This window comes from Alosa sapidissima, chromosome 8, assembly GCF_018492685.1.
Source record: "Alosa sapidissima isolate fAloSap1 chromosome 8, fAloSap1.pri, whole genome shotgun sequence".
NCBI lineage: Eukaryota > Metazoa > Chordata > Actinopteri > Clupeiformes > Clupeidae > Alosa > Alosa sapidissima.
This window is the reverse complement of record NC_055964.1, coordinates 38665583-38684504: the sequence shown is the minus strand read 5'-3', so window position 1 is coordinate 38684504 and position 18922 is coordinate 38665583. Positions and strand designations below refer to the sequence as shown.

General features: G+C 44.7%; 2 protein-coding genes across 2 annotated transcripts in view; both read left to right on the top strand.

Annotated features, from left to right (window-relative positions):
* The window catches only part of LOC121716106 (chemokine-like receptor 1), a 965204-nt gene that overhangs the window by 148090 nt on the left and 798192 nt on the right, over positions 1-18922 (top strand). The gene's annotated exons all lie outside the window — the stretch shown is intronic.
* The window catches only part of dtx1 (deltex 1, E3 ubiquitin ligase), a 56598-nt gene continuing 40482 nt past the window's right edge, over positions 2807-18922 (top strand). Inside the window, 1 exon segment of the mRNA XM_042102287.1 lies at positions 2807-3077. Within this exon segment, the coding sequence (XP_041958221.1) occupies positions 2822-3077 (256 nt within the window). The 5' untranslated portion in view covers positions 2807-2821.

The following is an 18922-nucleotide window of genomic DNA, read 5'->3' as shown; positions in this document are numbered from 1 at the left end:
TTCTGATTCGGACAACGAACAACGGAATTGCTGGGATTCACGCAAGACCATACGGAAGGATGGCTCGTTCGTGGAAACGTCCTGCGTGGACGGGCTGATTGCGTGTTTGGTCCACTTATGGAAAATATGAAGAACGCGTGGGGAAGAAACAGAGGCTGGATTCACACGGGATGGCAGAGACGGCTGACGTGAAGGGATCATCAAGTAATCTATTGTAAGTCTCTGTCATGATCTAATGAGATATAATTGTTTGTTTTCAAACTGGAGAGTGAGATGCATGTGTCTTTATGTTGCGCTTAGCATCACACACACACACATACGCGGCCATATCAGCACTTCAGTACAAGGCTTGAATGGGGGTAGAACAATGATCGGTGTCTCTGGTCCGGACTGTTGCTGGATGTCATTCCAGGTAGCGACTTGGACTTCCCCGTATCAGGTCAAACACTCGCACGCGCGCACACAAACACACACACACAATCTAATGGGCGTTATCATGATGTGGGAAATTAGAACAACTGTTTTACTATCAGTAGCGCCTGTAACCTAGTGTAATGCAAGCCGTTTATGCGTGTGTTGACCCGACACGGACATAATGCATTGAAATACTGACGTAGGCTATTGGGCTACACGGAATCCCACAGCCAAATCAAATTTGGTTCATGCCGTCGTCCATGTCTAGGCGCACTTTAATTTCAGGATAATTTTACGGTAGACGCATGAGGATGGCTTGTTGTGTCCCGTCCGAGCCACCGAAGACTGGCGGGCTTCCCGCTTGGCTGTGAGCTCTGCGTGAAATCCCCAGAAATCTGTGCTATCTTATCGACATCACGTGCGCGGGCTGTGTGCTCGTGATACTGCACACGCGGGCACCTGCTGTCTTTTAGAAATATAGGTTACTACTGTTGCCCTGATCTCGTTCTCACGTCCCGTTACACGCATCAGCGACTGTAGCCTGAGAGGTGCTTTCTTTGTAACAGGTGGACAGCAACACACTCTTGGTCTGGGGATTGGGGAAAAACATGGGGAATCAGCCACTCGTGGTTTTACTGAACTGCTAATGAGTAAATGAGTGAGATTAGTGTGCTTGTTTTGTCCCTCTGATATAATCAGAGACATCTTCATTTCTCTCTCTCTCTCTCTCTCTCTCTCCTTTCCCTGCCAGATAACCCACTAGGCTCAGGACACACGACGTGAACACTGTCCAGAGGAGCCACTGGACACACAGCAGGGCACAGCACACAGAACAGGGGTTGAACACTCTAGAACACTCTAGAACAGGCCAATTCCGCAACCTCTCCTGATGGAACCCCTGAGGTGATGGTACATGGTGACCAGCCCATATGTGTTCATGAGGTGGACTTGGTTGGTAAACTGACCCCTTATGTGTCCACGAGGACTTGGTTGGGAAAGTGACCCTGTGTCTCTTTGGAGCAAGCGAGACAGACAGCGTAATTCGGTGTCATCCCCTCAATCCTTCAAACCATCCAGGAAGTTTGTGCAGAGCAAACATTACTGACTGCTTTCTCTCTCTGCCTGTCTGTCTCTCTCTCTTTCTCTCTCTCTCTCTCTCACACACACACACACACGCACACAAGGAAGGGTAGTAGCAGTATCTGCATAGATGAAGGAACAGTCAATTCATCAAGGAAGCGTTCAGTAATCTATTGGAATTAAGTGGGAGATAAGAGCTCTCTTGCTTGTTTTAATACAAGACAGGTGGTGTTTACGTCTCCAACCCCAGTTCACCTGAGGACAGGTGGTGTTTACGTCTCCAACCCCAGTTCACCTGAGGATTGATTCCTCCCTTTCCCCCACAGACTCGTTAGTGCCAGAGCCTGCTGAGGACCCGTAGGCTACGCACCCCTCTAGGGTAACAGGACCCGTAGGCTACGCACCCCTCTAGGGTAACAGGACCCGTAGGCTACGCACCCCTCTACGGTGACAGGACCCGTAGGCTACGCACCCCTCTAGGGTAACAGGACCCGTAGGCTACGCACCCCTCTAGGGGTAACAGCTGGTCCTGTAGGCTACGCACCCCTCTAGGGTAACAGGACCCGTAGGCTACGCACCCCTCTACGGTAACAGGACCCGTAGGCTACGCACCCCTCTAGAGTAACAGGACCCGTAGGCTACGCACCCCTCTAGGGGCAACAGCTGGTCCCGTAGGCTACGCACCCCTCTAGGGTAACAGGACCCGTAGGCTACGCACCCCTCTAGGGGTAACAACTGGTCCCATAGGGCTACGCACCCCTCTAGGGTAACAGGACCCGTAGGCTACGCACCCCTCTAGGGGTAACAGCTGGTCCTGTAGGCTACGCACCCCTCTATGGTAACAGGACCCGTAGGCTACGCACCCCTCTACGGTAACAGGACCCGTAGGCTACGCACCCCTCTAGAGTAACAGGACCCGTAGGCTACGCACCCCTCTAGGGGCAACAGCTGGTCCCGTAGGCTACGCACCCCTCTAGGGTAACAGGACCCGTAGGCTACTCACCCCTCTAGGGGTAACAACTGGTCCCATAGGGCTACGCACCCCTCTAGGGTAACAGGACCCGTAGGCTACGCACCCCTCTAGGGGTAACAACTGGTCCCATAGGGCTACGCACCCCTCTAGGGTAACAGGACCCGTAGGCTACGCACCCCCTCTGAGAGTAACAGCTGGTCCCGTGAAGCCTGGCGAGGGCCGTGGCTCTGTAGGGGGGGTGAGCTGAGCTGAGCTGGGTGAGCTGAGCTGAGCTGGGTGAGCTGAGCTGGGTGAGCTGAGCTGAGCTGGGTGAGCTGAGCTGGGTGAGCCCTGGTGAGGTGCCCGGCGGTGGGCATGTCTCGTGCGGGGCCCGGGGCGCTGGTGGGGGGTGCGGGGGGGTACGGGGGGCAGGGCACGGCCCGCGTGGTGGTGTGGGAGTGGAGGAACGAGCACGGGCGCTGGAGACCCTACAGTGCCGCCACGTGCCACCACATCGAGAACGTTCTCAAGGAGAACCCGCGCGGAACTGTGCTGCTCGGACACGTGGAACCGCAGCTGGCACCCTACGTCATCGACCTGCAGAACATGCATCAGTTCCGCCAGGACACCGGTTAGTGTGTGACGCACACACACACACACACACACACACACACACACTTACACTAACCCTACGTCATCGACCTGCAGACCATGCATCAGTTCCGCCAGGACACCGGTTAGTGTGTGATGCACACACACACACACACACACGCACACACACACACACACACACACACACACACTTACACTAACCCTACGTCATCGACCTGCAGAACATGCATCAGTTCCGCCAGGACACCGGTTAGTATGTGACGCACACACACACACACACACACACACACACTTACACTAACCCTACGTCATCGACCTGCAGACCATGCATCAGTTCCGCCAGGACACCGGTTAGTGTGTGACGCACACACACACACACACACACACCTACATACCCAATCACATGCACACACACACACACACACATCCAATCACATGCACACACACACACACGTACCCAATCACATGCACGCACACATACACACACGCACACACACACACCTATGTACCCAATCACACACACACATACACACACACATACACACACACATACACACACACACACACACACACACACCTATGTACCCAATCACATGCACACACACACACACCCCTACGTACCCAATCACATGCACACACACAGTAGTACAGATACATAAAGTCATACAAATCTACAGACATTATTGTCCCCCCTATCCCACCCCATCTAGAGCTAAAACTAGACCCCCCCCCTCATTAACACACAGTAATTTAGCACATCAAAGTGGGAGCAAGTCTGCTTTGTTAACAACCAATGTTTTGCTAAGCGTGAGAATGAGTTTAATTCATGCAATAGCTCCGTAGGGGGAGTATTCCGCTGACTTATAGCCACAAAGGAGAATGATGTTGAATGATGATCCCAAATGCAGTTTTGACCTGTAGATGCCAGAGATGGGAGTAAGTCACACATGTGCAAGTCACAAGCAAGTCTGGCAGTTTAGTTGCTGTAAGTCACGCATGTGCAAGTCACAAGCAAGTCTGGCAGTTTAGTTGCTGACTGTTGTTACTACTAGGCTGTAAAGTATGGGACAGGGACGGACGTGTTTAAGAGGGAGGGAGAAAGAGCTTACTTTGGTTGCATTGCCTTAAATTGCCAGCGTTTTTGCTAATATATCAAGATTATATTTAGACAAGAAAATGTTTCACTTTGTCATTTCACACAATTGAACCTAATATCCTGTTAACTAAAAAGCATAATCGATTCACAGCCAACTCTCAACATGCCTCAACACGCCTTGACGTTAGGTTTCTAACACGACTAACTTCTGGCGGATGAAAATCGGTTATGTTGCTAATTTGCGCACTGCAGACTTTGCAGACTGCTATTCGTTTCTTCGAGTTGTCAGATACATAATCTGTGACTGTGTAGCCAAACTTTATTATGTTTTGGTATAAAAGTAGTGCCTGTCTCATTTGATCTGACACTTGCTGCTGGTCTGTCACATCACTTGGTAGCAATGTCAGGTTTGCTCACCTGATGCGTGCAACAGCAGCTAAGCAGATTTTCTAAAATCGTGAAGTTAACTCCTTAATATCTATTAATAAAAGTAAAAAGTCAAGTCATTTCAAGTCATTTGACTCAAGTCTAAGTAAAGTCTTATACATGTCGATCAAGCAAGTCTAAAGTCAAGTCTTTTATACATGTCGATCAAGCAAGTCATAAAAATTGGGACTCATCATGTGACTCGAGTCCCCCATGTCTGCTAGATGCAGTCTAGATGAAATTATCATTTTCTTTACAGCAATGCTTTTCCAGACTGCTCCTCATTCTCACGTCCAGTAGATTGGACATTTAAACAGGAAAATGTGCTTTTGATAAGAGTGAAGGTTTTATGCTAATATATTTATGTAATACCCTCCAGTGTTTCCCATACATTGACTAATTTGTGGCGGCCCACCACAATATCAAAACTGACCACCACGCAATGATTTTCCATGCTATACTATTGAGATGGGATGAAGTCTTGTAAAATAGAATACTGTTAGAACACTGTTGGGTTGTCAAGGTTAGCACACTATAACGTTACCGCTACTTGTCAATATCGACTTCTCGTGGAAGGCAAGCATAACTATAGGCTATTTTATTGACTCCGACAAAGAACCCCCCCCACCCCCCCTCACCTACCACCACAAATAGAATGCAATTCTGTGGGAAACACTGCCCTCTTTATAAATAATATCAGGGAAGTTTGTGTACGCAGCCTATCTTTAAGCATATTCATGTGTAGTATACTTGCATAAAGAGTGAAGACACACACACACACACATACACACACACACACACACACACACACGGATGATGAATGAGATGATATTTGTGGTAGTTAGGGTCACTTTTCACATATGACCTTGCTGAAGGTCACTGCTGTCTGATTGGTTGAGCTGAGATGACTCAGGGCACTGCTGTTTGATTGGTTGAGCTGAGATGACTTTGAGGGCTCTGCTGTTTGATTGGTTGAGCTGAGATGACTGTGAGGGCACTGCTGTTTGATTGGTTGAGGTGAGATGACTGTAAGGGCTCTCCTTCCCAGATGATCCTGAAAAGAATTCCACACACGTTTTTCACACCATGGTAATCAACTGTGGAAATTAAGATAATTAAAATCAAAACGGTAATTGTTATCATCGAAAATTTTAGATTCTCTGCCCGAGCCGAACTTGACCCGCGGGCCGGGACGGTCCGATATTTCCAGCTACTATCCTCAGACCGGGCCAGGCAAGCATTTGTGCGTGTGTTTTTTTTTTTAATCATTAGCCTACTTGGGTGGGGAGCTAAAGCTATGCCATAGTCAGAAATATTATACATTTAGCAAAGTAGGCCTAAGTAACAAATGTGTACAAAGTTATACAAGTTAGGCTACAAAGTTCCAAAATGTCATTTGTAATGTCATCTGCGCAACACGTGTCATGCGCAGCTTCTCCACTCGCACGCAACACACCGGGCCTGCTGTGCTGTATTGTGCAGCTCACGCAACACACCGGGCCTGCTGTGGTGTATTGTGTAGCTCACGCAACACACCGGGCCTGCTGTGCTGTATTGTGTAGCTCACGCAACACACCGGGCCTGCTGTGCTGTATTGTGTAGCTCACGCAACACACCGGGCCTGCTGTGCTGTATTGTGTAGTTCACGCATCACACCGGGCCTGCTGTGCTGTATTGTGGAGCTCACTGCTGTGCTGTATTGTGTAGCCTGCTGTGCTGTATTGTGGAGCTTAAGTGCAACGTAGAGCATGCATCACACCGGGCCTGCTGTGTTGTATTGTGTAGCTCACGCATCACACCGGGCCTGCTGTGCTGTATTGTGGAGCTCACTGCTGTGCTGTATTGTGGAGCTCACGCAACACACCGGGCCTGCTGTGCTGTATTGTGTAGCTCACGCAACACACCGGGCCTGCTGTGCTGTATTGTGCAGCTCACGCATCACACCGGGCCTGCTGTGCTGTATTGTGCAGCTCACGCATCACACCGGGCCTGCTGTGCTGTATTGTGTAGCTCACTGCTGTGCTGTATTGTGCAGCTCACTGCTGTGCTGTATTGTGGAGCTCACGCATCACACCGGGCCTGCTGTGCTGTATTGTGTAGCCTGCTGTGCTGCATTGTGTAGCTCACTGCTGTGCTGTATTGTGTAGCTCACTGCTGTGCTGTATTGTGGAGCTCAGTGCTGTGCTGTATTGTGTAGCCTGCTGTGCTGTATTGTGTAGCTCACTGCTGTGCTGTATTGTGTAGCTCACTGCTGTGCTGTATTGTGTAGCCTGCTGTGCTGTATTGTGTAGCTCAGTGCTGTGCTGTATTGTGTAGCCTGCTGTGCTGTATTGTGGAGCTCACTGCTGTGCTGTATTGTGGATCCTGCTGTGCTGTATTGTGTAGCTCACTGCTGTGCTGTATTGTGTAGCTCACTGCTGTGCTGTATTGTGGAGCTCAGTGCTGTGCTGTATTGTGGAGCTTAAGTGCAACGTAGAGCATGAAGATGTAAAGAAAAAAATAAAAACAGGAGAAATAACTTTTTGGAGTTTGGAGTAAAGTCAGAGGTACTGTATGCATTTTTCAGGTATGCTTTGTCGCGTGCATTAAGTGTGCACGATGCACGCCTATGACAGCAAAAAAATGAGGACTTTGAGATGAACAGACACATGAAGCAGGCTTCTCCAAGCATACCCCTGAGAGTGAGGCAAGCCCTCACAGAGAAATGTGTTGAGTTTTGCTGCAGGGACATAATTTTATGTTGTAAGTGGCTTACGTTTCTTCATTCGGATTCATTTGCAAAAGGTGCTTTATTGGCATGGCATATATCTTCTCCCAATAGGTACCTTATTTTATTTGGGTTTGGTAGGTCATAAATATAGGGATGTTTTTCTTTCATTTTTGGGAAGTATTTCTTGCGAATTGATTTGACTTTTGTGTTAAAAAGTGTAATTCAGTCATCATCTCTGCACTGCTGGCATAGACGCTCGTCTTTTGGAAGCCATGTCTATTTGTGTCTTCCTGTTTCTATGGCTAAGCGGTATTCACTGAGTCTGTATTTTGTGCTTCTCAAATTTGTTTCTTTTATTTTTGTTAGGTAATGTGCAAGCATTTCCTGTTTAGGTTCAAATAGCATTGCGTTTTGCTCTGGGATTGTGTTTTTAGATTGGCAATATTCATCATAAATGTCTTTTATGTTTTGGGGGATTTGGTTAATCAGAACATTTGGTGGAAGTGGCCTGGTCTTGGGCCTTTAGAGTGTTGGATGTGTGTGTGTGCCTCTGTGTGTGTGCCTCTGTGTGTGTGTGTGTGTGTGTGTGGTTCTACATGACTGTAACTGTGTGTGTGTGTGTGTGTGTGTGTGTGTGTGTGTGTGCTGGGATATTCCTGGCTCCTGTCCAGTGTGAATCAATCTTCTCTTCCCAGTGGGCTGTTTGTGGCTGTTTCAGATGTGGTTTGATTCTCCCATTTCACCTTCTCTGGGTGTACACACACACACACACACACACATACACACACATACACATACACACATACACATACACACACACACACACACACACACACACACATATACACACACACACACATACATACACACACACGTATACATACACACACACATACACACACACACACACACACACACACATACATCAAACACATACACACACACACACACACACAGTTACATGCACATGCACGCACACACACATGCATGCTCACACACAAATGCACACTTGCACACACACTCAAAGAGACATGAAAAACACAAATACATATCAGCAGTCACATGCACACACATCCACTTTTGCACAGAGGAAACAGAAAGGCATATTTAGGTGGCCATGACCATGTTTAGCTTCATTTGAGCATGTGTGTTTGTGTATTGTGTGTGTCTGTGTGCTTAGGAGCGTGTGTGTGTGTGTGTGTGAGTGTGTGAGTGTGTGTGTGTGTCTATGTGTTTAGAAAGGCATATTTAGGTGATCATGACCATGTTTAGCTTCATTTGAGCTGAGTTGGAGAAAAACAATGTAGCTCTGGCTGTCTGAAATAACAGACATGTTCCTGTATATGTATGTGTATGTATAACAGATGTTCTACACATTCATATATGAATACAGTGTTTATGGATGCATGATCTTACGATGTCTGTGTGCTTAGGAGAGCATGTGTGTGTGTGTGAGAGTATGTGTGTGTCTGTGTGTTTAGGAGCGCATGTGTGTGTGTGTCTGTGTGTTTAGGAGCGCATGTGTGTTTGTGTATTGTGTGTCTGTGTGTTTAGGAGCGCATGTGTGTGTGTATCTGTGTGTGTAGGAGCGCATGTGTGTTTGTGTATTGTGTGTCTGTGTGTTTAGGAGCGCATGTGTGTGTGTGTGTGTGAGAGTGTGTTTAGGAGTGTGTGTGTGTGTGTGTGTGTGTGAGAGAGTGTGTTTTGGAGTGCATATGTGTTTGTGTATTGTCTGTGTATGTGAATTATGTTGTTTTGTGTGTGAAAAAGTGAGTGTCCTGGGAGATAACATCACCATGGACATGGTTACCATGGACACCATGTGCTCTTGTTTCCACGGTAGTTGTTTTGGTTGCAGCAGAGGGGGGTGAAGCCAATCGAACAACAGGTCTTCTCTGACCACACACACACACACACACACACACACGCACAAACGCACGCACCCAATCACATGCACACACACATACACACACACACACACACATACACACACACACACACATGTACACACACACACACACACACACACACACACATACACACACACATACACACACACACACACATGTACACACACACACATACACACACACACACACACACACACACACACACACACACACAATGTACACAGCTCTTATTCGATTTCATTTTCGATTTTAAAGTCACGATTCATTTTGATTTTCGATCTTTTTTTAATTGCTATTAATGCATTACTTATGTTGGTTACTTTTGATCTTTTCCTGTTTCAGGGGCTTTTATGTTAGTGTTCATTGAATATGCACTTGTGCATTTAATGCCAATAAGTAATTTTGGACTGTAACTAGATCATCTTTTCACTTGTTAAGTTGAGTAGCCTAAGTTAATCTTAACAGTGTAGCCTCATGGATAATGTAATGTCGGGAAATATGCCACCGTGTGACACTGTAATGGGGGAAAACATGGAGCTGTATCAGAATATTAAGCACCAAATTTGATACTGTAGTGTTAATTTGTAACGTTCTGTGTAACCTACATGTAGAACTAGGCCTACTGCCGACATCGAGTAATATGCTGTTTCACCTTGTAGTGGCGCTCGGCCTTAATACAGCCCTCTGGAGCGTGCAGCTGGACAGGTGCTTACGCCACGGCAGAATGCGCTCAAGAGTTGTATATATAAGAAATGCCCAGATTTTGGGGTTGCTATTGCTAGTTTGAGTGTGGGTGAGCGCCTGTGTGAGGGAGAGAGAGAGAGAGAGGATGAAGGGTTGCTTAGGCTGCTGAGGATGACAGGGTTCCCGCGGGGTCTTAATTAAGTCTTAAAAAGCCTAAAATTCAGAACTTTAAATTTAAGGCCTTAAAACGTCTAAAAAACGGCCAGATTTTCATTCCGAGGTCTTAGAATTCATTTAGTCAGGTCTAAAAAATATTTTACCATCGTTCATTTCCAGAAACGCTGGCCGCAGAAAGTAGCAAAAAAGTATTGAGTCATAGCTTGCAAAGCAGAGCTCTAGCGTCTTTGCTACCTTTGTAACAAAACCAGCAGAATGCTCAGAACATTGGTTCAGTGTGTTGTAGTTCTTTGTGGGGGATATTGGTGTTGGTACGTAGCCTACGCAGTGATAAATCTACAAATCCTGTGATAAATGCAATACCTGCCCGCAAAATAGCCTACGTCTGCGTCTCCTCAGAATTTGTTAAAGTTCGGCTACGTGTGGAAAATGGGAAAGTGTAGGCCTACTTTCAACGAGACATGGCTAGATCCAGTGATGCCGCGTTACTCTATTTTGACCACTTTTTTCGGTAGCGAGTCTAACGCGCTACTATTTCTAGCAATCAGATTAAAGTTACTTATCCAAGTCAATGTGCGTTAGGTCTACTATTTTTGTCATTTACCTTAGTAAAATATATATTCTTTGCTTTTTTCTTGTCTCTGGGATTAACGCTCACGTTTTCAGCATGATGACTCACGTGTACAGTAATACCATGCAGCAACACAAACATAAACAACAATAGAGGGAGGAGAGAGATGCGCATTTTAGCTATACAGTCATTATTTTGAGTTTGTGTCCGCTAAACATGATAACATTAAGGTACTTGTGCACTCGTGCTGGTGACAAAGTGCTGTCTAGCTAGACATCCCAAGTCTCCCGAAGTTCTGGGAGTCTCCCGATAGCGGCTTCCTGACGCCCGCAATTAGATAAAATCTCCCGGAAACTAGAACGAACAAGAGCGCACAAGCCAGACCGGGAATTAAAATCGCATGTCTGAGTTTAGCGTGCACACGATGGAGAGGGAGAGAGAGAGGGGTGGTGCGTGTGTCTGTTTTGCTAAATCAACCAATCAATTTTCAGTGTAAGTGGGCTTTTATCTTTTTTCTCCCGAACTAAATTAATCAGCTCAGTGTATCTAGGAACAGGAGCGTCATGGCAGAGTTTTCACATCAGTCTACACAAAAGTGTACCCTTGTCTCATAAGAGTAAAACATAATGATAGTCTTGCACACTGCACTGTTTGTAGAATTGCCCATGGCTGCATAAGACTTGTTGAGATGAGTTTAACAAGTGTCATTTAATTTGCTATTATTCAGGCCTATACTAAATGGCTAGTTGCCAAGGCTACATGAAAAGTCTTTTCTTTGCAAACACCGCACTCTCCCGTTTGTTCTCTTTTTGAAAATGAAAAGCCCAAACTACCAAAATCTACATATTCTATCATCACAATTTCTATCTATAGGCCTTCCTTATTTGGTGTACTGACTAGACATTATTGAACAAACATCTGAATTTCAGTATCTAAGTAGGCTAAAGGGCTACCTCCCTAAAATTACTTTTTTTCAGGTTCGGATGTCTGCATTGTTGACATTACTGTTAAAATGCATTTCCAATTAAGTGAGTATTGGCAAAACCGGTTGTCATTTTTATGTTGAGGCGGTGGGGGGTGTTGTCGGCAGCTGCTGAAAGTAACTAATAAAGTAACTTGTAATCTAACTCAGTTACTTTACTGATTACTTGATTTTAAAAGTAACTAAGTTACTTTTTAAAGGAGTAATCAGGTTACTTTTTCAAGGTAACTGTGGCAAGTGGTACCCAGCTCCAGGTACGAGGCTCGCTGCAAACTTTGCAAAAAAACTATTCAGTTAGGGACTCTGGGTGTGAAGGCGCTGGAGTCACAAGCCAGAGCATGCAGAGAAACATAAGCTAGCTGCAAAATGTAAACTGTTTATCAGCACAAGCCGCTAACATCATTTTAAAGCTCCGGTTTCACTCTTTCAAGTGACGTCTGTGCGACTTGTGCGAGATAAGTACTCCGTGAGCAATTCAACAGAGAATAATGGAAGTGGATTTGAACGCATATTAATACTATATCTTTAGGAGGGCTTTTGATCATCTTTGGGTGGTTTCAGCTTCAGTGTCCACCCAAAACACACTTTCACACCCAGTTTCAACTCGTCTCATTTTTGACTTCCTTGCTGAAATCTATTCTATTTGAGGGCTAGTTTGTTTTAGATTATTTTCATTTTGGGCTTAAGGTTTAGGGCATTTGGTACGTGACACAGATATTTTTCCTTACAAGTGAGCAATGTAAAAATCAGTTGGGTTGTAGACGTTGGGTGTGGAAGGTTACTAGTTTGATTGTTTTATCTGTAAATTAAATTAATGCTTTTTCAACGACTTTTCAATCATTTTTTCAGAATTTCTTTGATTTGAATATTTTTTGGTAATGCCAAAATTCTTTGATTTTGAATATTTTTTGGTAATGCCAAAAAATAAATCTTAAATTTCAATCTTTATGGTCTTAAAATGTCTTAAAAAGGTCTTAAATTTGACTTATTGAAACCTGCAAGAACCCTAGATGATAGGTTGCCTAGGCTACTGGCTACTGAGGATGAAGGGTTGCTTAGGCTGCTGAGGATGAAGGGTTGCCTAGGCTACTGGCTACTGAGGATGAAGGGTTGCTTAGGCTGCTGAGGATGAAGGGTTGCTTAGGCTACTGGCTGCTGAGGATGAAGGGTTGCCTAGGCTACTGGCTACTGAGGATGAAGGGTTGCTTAGGCTGCTTTGTTTTTAAGTCCAGACGTTTCCCCTTGAGATAGGCAGTTTAACATAGCCTAGACTGTTTCTCATTGACATAGGCAGTTTAACATAGCCTAGACTGTTTCCCATTGAGATAGGCAGTTTAACATAGCCTAGGCTGTGTTAGACTACATGAATGTCTGGTGAAGTAAATTAACATGATCATGGCTACATGATATTGATGCAGCAACGTTACTTAGGAATTTGCGGGTCGAGTTGGGTCGATGTTAAACGCATAGGCTATTGTCTGTAGCCTGGGTGCCATTCCGAACTTAGTCCCGCCCACAACATTTGAGGTCGGGAAGTTCGGTCTGGCATTGCTCCATTTTGGAGCAAGTATGCTCGCCCTAGATCAGGCGGACCAATCAAATCGGGCTTTACGATGATGGACAGGTGGAGCAACAGCGCCTGGTCTATCACGTCATTTGCACGCTTAGATTAGGCTTATGTGTGAAACAAAAACACTGTGGCTAGAAGGATACATAACTTTTAAGACCCCATATGGAAAATGCATATTATTATGACCGCCGCGCAGCCCAAATTTCCGTCAATGATTCCCGGGACACTGAAAGACCGGGGTACACGAAACTTGGTGGGCATGTAACCCCACATGGATAGCATGGAACCATCGTTTTTCGTTTTGATCTGTAGCCCCCCCGCTGGACTGGACCCCCCAAAAGGAGGGTAGGGCAGACACAGTTTTCTGTGAATATCTCGAAAACCGTAGGGTTTAGGAGGACCAATTTTTTTTTGTATGTTGATCTCAAGGGGCCATGTCAAACCATTCCATAACCACTCATTTCATGTATAGCGCCACCTAGTTAAACACAAAAAAGTAAAAATGAGGTGTTGTAATTGAAGGTATCTGTGACCTAACATAGTCAAAACTGCACGAAATTGGAAGTGTAGGATCATTATGACACCCTCTGTATGCACGCCAAGTTTTGTGGAATTCCGTTCATGGGGGGCCACACAATAAATTAATTTATGTTACTATACACCAACTGGCCTGTAGGTGGCCGGAGACAGTTTTCTGTGAATATCTCGAGAAGCGTAGGGCCTGGGAGGTCCACCTTTTTTATGTATGTTGGTCTTAAGGGGGCATGTCAACCCATCCCATTAGCACTTATTTCATGTATAGCGCCACCTAGTTAAAAATTAAAAAGCAAAAAATTAGGTGTTTTCATCACAATATCTCTGGCTGACAAGGTCAAAACTGCACAAAATTAAAAGTGTAGGATCATTATGACACCCTCCGAATGCATGCCAAGTTTTGTGTATTTTCGTTCATGGGGGGCCTTACAATAAACAGTTTTGCCTATACATGCGTGAGACTGAGACGCCTGTTTATTTTGTTTATTTTGTTTTAAGTGCGTGCAGGGTGTGAGAGGGAAATCGATGTGCTTTGATTCCAGCTTGGTAGTTGTAGTCTGTGAAATTAAAAAGCACGTGTGTGTGAAGTATCCAAACAATGACACCTTCATTTCATTATGGCTGCTTTAGCAACACACCTTAAGCTACTGTGTAGTGGGTCCCATTTAGAAGTGGCTACTTCATTCGCGCTTTCCTTGACTCATGGAGCTGCGTGAATGTTATTACAACTTTTCGCCACGATATGGCAGTTTAAGTCCGCTTGATACTGTAAGGCGTAAGCCATTGGTTTCCCAAGGAGATTTTATTTGTGTCGCCAGCATAGCCTATTGACAATTTATGTTGTAAATAGGCCTACCTTATAATCCTACCTGTAGCTTAGGGAAGCTAACAGCTTTCTATTAGGATCTAGTTTGTTAGTTACCGTTTTGTCATAACTCCCTGATGCATTTTTGCATTTAGAATAGCCAGAGTGTGGATATCTCAATCGGAAAATTAAACAATATCGGGTGAACCCAGCCTGATCTGCCCGCTATTTATTTTTTTATTTCTTAAAAGATTGAGCTTGGTCTGATGAAAGCCAGACTAGCCATGGACCTCAGTTACACAATGCAAGGGAACATGAATCAGCCTATATTTGCACGAACAATAACGGACAAAAGCTCTTCAACTTTGGCCCGTTAAAATGTGTATGAACAGTCTAGCGACGCATTTCATCAAGGCCCATTTGGACATGTCAGTTATTTGCACCACTGGTTAGATGTAAAACAGCATTTCGTTTCAGACTACTGTTACTTAATTTGTGCATTGACAATAAAGTATTACATGAACTAAAGATGACTAAAATCTTATGTAGAAGAAGAAACATTCACAAAAAATCCATCCATCCAAAAATGACCTTTGTTTTTGATAGCTGTTGAAAACGGCATGGAACTGACAGAGATGTTTTTGTTTATAAATAAAAAATAACATTATGCTGATACCTTTTGCTTTTCCCAAATACAATGTAGCCTACAGGTGTAAGTGACCTTTCATCAATCCAGTTGCAATGGATGAACTGTGATGAACTGCCCTACTTGTGATTGTTTAGAGATTTTAAAGGTTTTATAACAATGCTACATCTTCTTTGGCTATTCTACAATCTATTCACCTTTTCAGCACCAGTAGGCTACTTTCTGTGCAGCCACACACACACACTCAGGCATGCCAAACAAGCATACACAAAAGTTTCAAGAGTGGGGGATGGAGTCAAATATGGAGACAAATTGAAGTGTGATTTATTTTCGCGGAACGGATGTACAGGACTGAGCGGCGGTCATATTTTGTACCGCTATGTGGTACATCTAGTTTAATGAGGTTTTATCACTGAAAACGATTATTTCTGAAAACTTTGGTCAAAGTTGAGATGTGGGAAAACTCGTGGTTTCACTTTCATCAAGGGAAAACAGCACTGTTGCATTGCGACATGTTCCCTCGTTCGTTTGAAATCTCTGATTGACCACCTGTTCGAGGGATTTGCGACAGCCTTTCCCAGCTGTTTAACATGTTTGTAGCATATCAGTGTTCAACAGAATTATTTTTAAAAATGGAGGGGATATAGGCTATCAGTTTTTTCCTAATAGCCTACCCTACTACGTATCTCTTAGATTTCGCTAATGAGTGTTGTAGGCTAGGAGTTATTGACGGCACTAACTTTTACAAAAGACCAGAAAACAATGTTAAGGCATTTGTGGAGAAGAAGGATGGTTTGTGTGTTTTCTTCCTACACCTCACGGTAAGCTATTTTGTTGCTCTGATTGGTTAGGTCTATCCAATTGAGTGCAGAGGCATTCCCCCCCTGTATCGGTTGAAACACGCCCCATAATTATGTCCCAATGGAGCAGTATCAGACTCATATTCTGACTAGAATTGAGTATGACTACGTCAGGCTGTATTGTCGGGTCAGGTGGAGCACATTGGTTCTCCAAAATGGGTCAGGCGGGCGCGGGTTATAAAAAAAAACCCTGACCCGCACATCTCTACTGACATCACTACTGACCCACACATAACTACTGACATCACTACTGACATCACTACTGACCCACACATCACTACTGACACCACTACTGGCATCACTACTGGCATCTACTGACATCACTACTGACATCACTACTGACCCACACATCACTGCTGACATCACTACTGACCCACACATCACTACTGACATCACTACTGACATCACTGCTGACATCGCTACTGACATCACTACTGACATTACTACTAACCCACACATCACTGCTGATATCATTACTGACATCGCTACTGGCATCACTACTGACCCGCACATCACTGCTGACATCACTACTGACCCACACATCACTACTGGCATCTACTGACATCACTACTGACCCACACATCACTGCTGACATCACTACTGACATCGCTAGGAACCCACACATCACTGCTGACATACCTACTGACCCGCACATCACTGCTGACATCACTACTGACCCACACATCACCACTGACATCACTACTGACCTGCACATCTCTACTGACATCACTGCTGACCAGTGTTGCCACAGTTACCTTGAAAAAGTAATCTGATTACTGATTACAGATTACTCCTTTAAAAAGTAACTTGGTTACTTTGCTGATTACTTGATAAAAGTAACTAAGTTAGATTACAAGTTACTTAGTTACTTTCAGCAGCTGCCGACAACACCCCCACTGCCTCAACATAAAAATGATAACCGGTTTTGCCAATACTCACTATACTGGAAGTGCATTTTAACAGTAATGCCAACAATGTATAGCAGACATCCCAACCTAACCTACTTAGATACTGAAATTCAGATGTTTGTTCAATAATGTCTAGTCAGTAGGCCTACACCAAATAAGGAAGGCCTATTGATAGAAATTGTGATAGTAAAATATGTAGATTTTGGTAGTTTGGCCTTTTCATGTAGCCTTGGCAACTAGCCATCTAGTATAGGCCTGAGTAATATGCAAATGAAATTACACTTGTTAAACTCACCTCAACAAGTCTTTTGCAATCATTTAACCCGCCGTGAGCAATGCTAAAGTCACTGTTACCAACAGTGCAGTGTGCAAGACTATCATTATGTTTTACTCTTATGAGACAATTGGGTACACTTTTGTGTAGTCTGATCTTAAATGTTCCTTTTTGAGGGGCACTGACTCTGCCATGACGCTCCTGTTCCTAGATACACTAACTGAACTGATTAATTAAGTTCGGGAGAAAAGAGATATAAGCTAAGCCCACCTACACTGAAAACTGATTGGTTGAATTAGCAAAACAGACCAGGATGCTCTCTGTCTTGGATGCGCTTGCAGGCACACACACACACACGTGATGTCAGTAGAGATGTCACATGCGCGTTAAACTCAGATGCACACACGATTTGAAGTCCGGTCTGGCTTGCGTGCTCTTGTTCGCTCTAGGTTCCGGGAGATTTTATGTAATTTGCGGGCGTCAGGATATCAATATGTGGGAGACTCCCAAAACTTCGGGAGACTTGGGATGTCTTGCTAGACAGCACTTTGTCGCCAGCACAGAATGTACAATGTACCTTAATGTTATCATGTTTAGCTGACACAAACTCAAAATAATGACTGTATAGATGTGCATCTCTCTCCTCCCTCCATTGTTGTTTACGTTTGTGTCGCTGTGTGGTTTTACACGTGAGTTGTCCTCATGTAGCCTGATGAGCCAGACCCACATTAAAATGTAGGGTCTGGACACTCACCGTTCGCAGTGCTCAGTCCGAGGGGCGGGATAATCCGTTGTCTTTCAAATTCCCTCTGCACGCAATAGGACAGCGGCAGCGCTATGAGTCCCATGCGTTTCCCACCAGTGGAGCTAGTTGGCTAGTTCAAACGTTTGCCTACTTAATAAAAGCTTAACTCGTGTCACACTGTTCGCCAGCAGCAACATCCATCTTATTTGTTTTCAAGTAGCAGGGAATTCAAGCCAAACCGTTGCAACTCTGCCATCAATCATTATGTTAAGCCCGCCTAACTCTATACACGATTTGATTGGCCTGATAGAAGTTTAATTTTTCGAGCTCACAAGCCAACAGAGAGTTGCTAGACTAGCCCTGGCAGCAAATGTAATTTGCGGCCGCTAGGGGCGCGTCTAGATTTCTAGGCTAGTCCTCATGCTGAAAAGGTTGGCATAGCCTACATGACGTTAATCCCCGAGACAAGAAGAAAGCAAAGAATATATCAAGGGAAATGACAAAAATAGTAACGCACAGTGATTTAGATAAGTAACTTTAATCTGATTACTGGTTTGTAAATAGTAGCGTGTTAGATTACTCGTTACCGAAAAAAGTGGTCAAAATAGACCCACACATCACTACTGACATCACTGCTGACATCACTACTGACCCACACATCACTACTGACATCACTGCTGACATCACTACTGACATCTCTTCTGAGCCGCACATCTCTCCTGCCTACGTAGAGACTGATTGATCATCTACACGTCACAGTTTAGACAGGAGCAATTTAAACACAAAATGAAAAAAAAAATTCTCCTTTGCATGTACGTTTATTTAATTTAAATCGCAGCATTTTGCGGTTACATAATTGCACAGGCTCAAATCGCGATTGCGATTACGATTGCGATTCAATAAATTGTGCAGCACTATGAATGTGTGAGTGTGTGTGTGTGTACCAAATGTGTTCATAGGATGGTC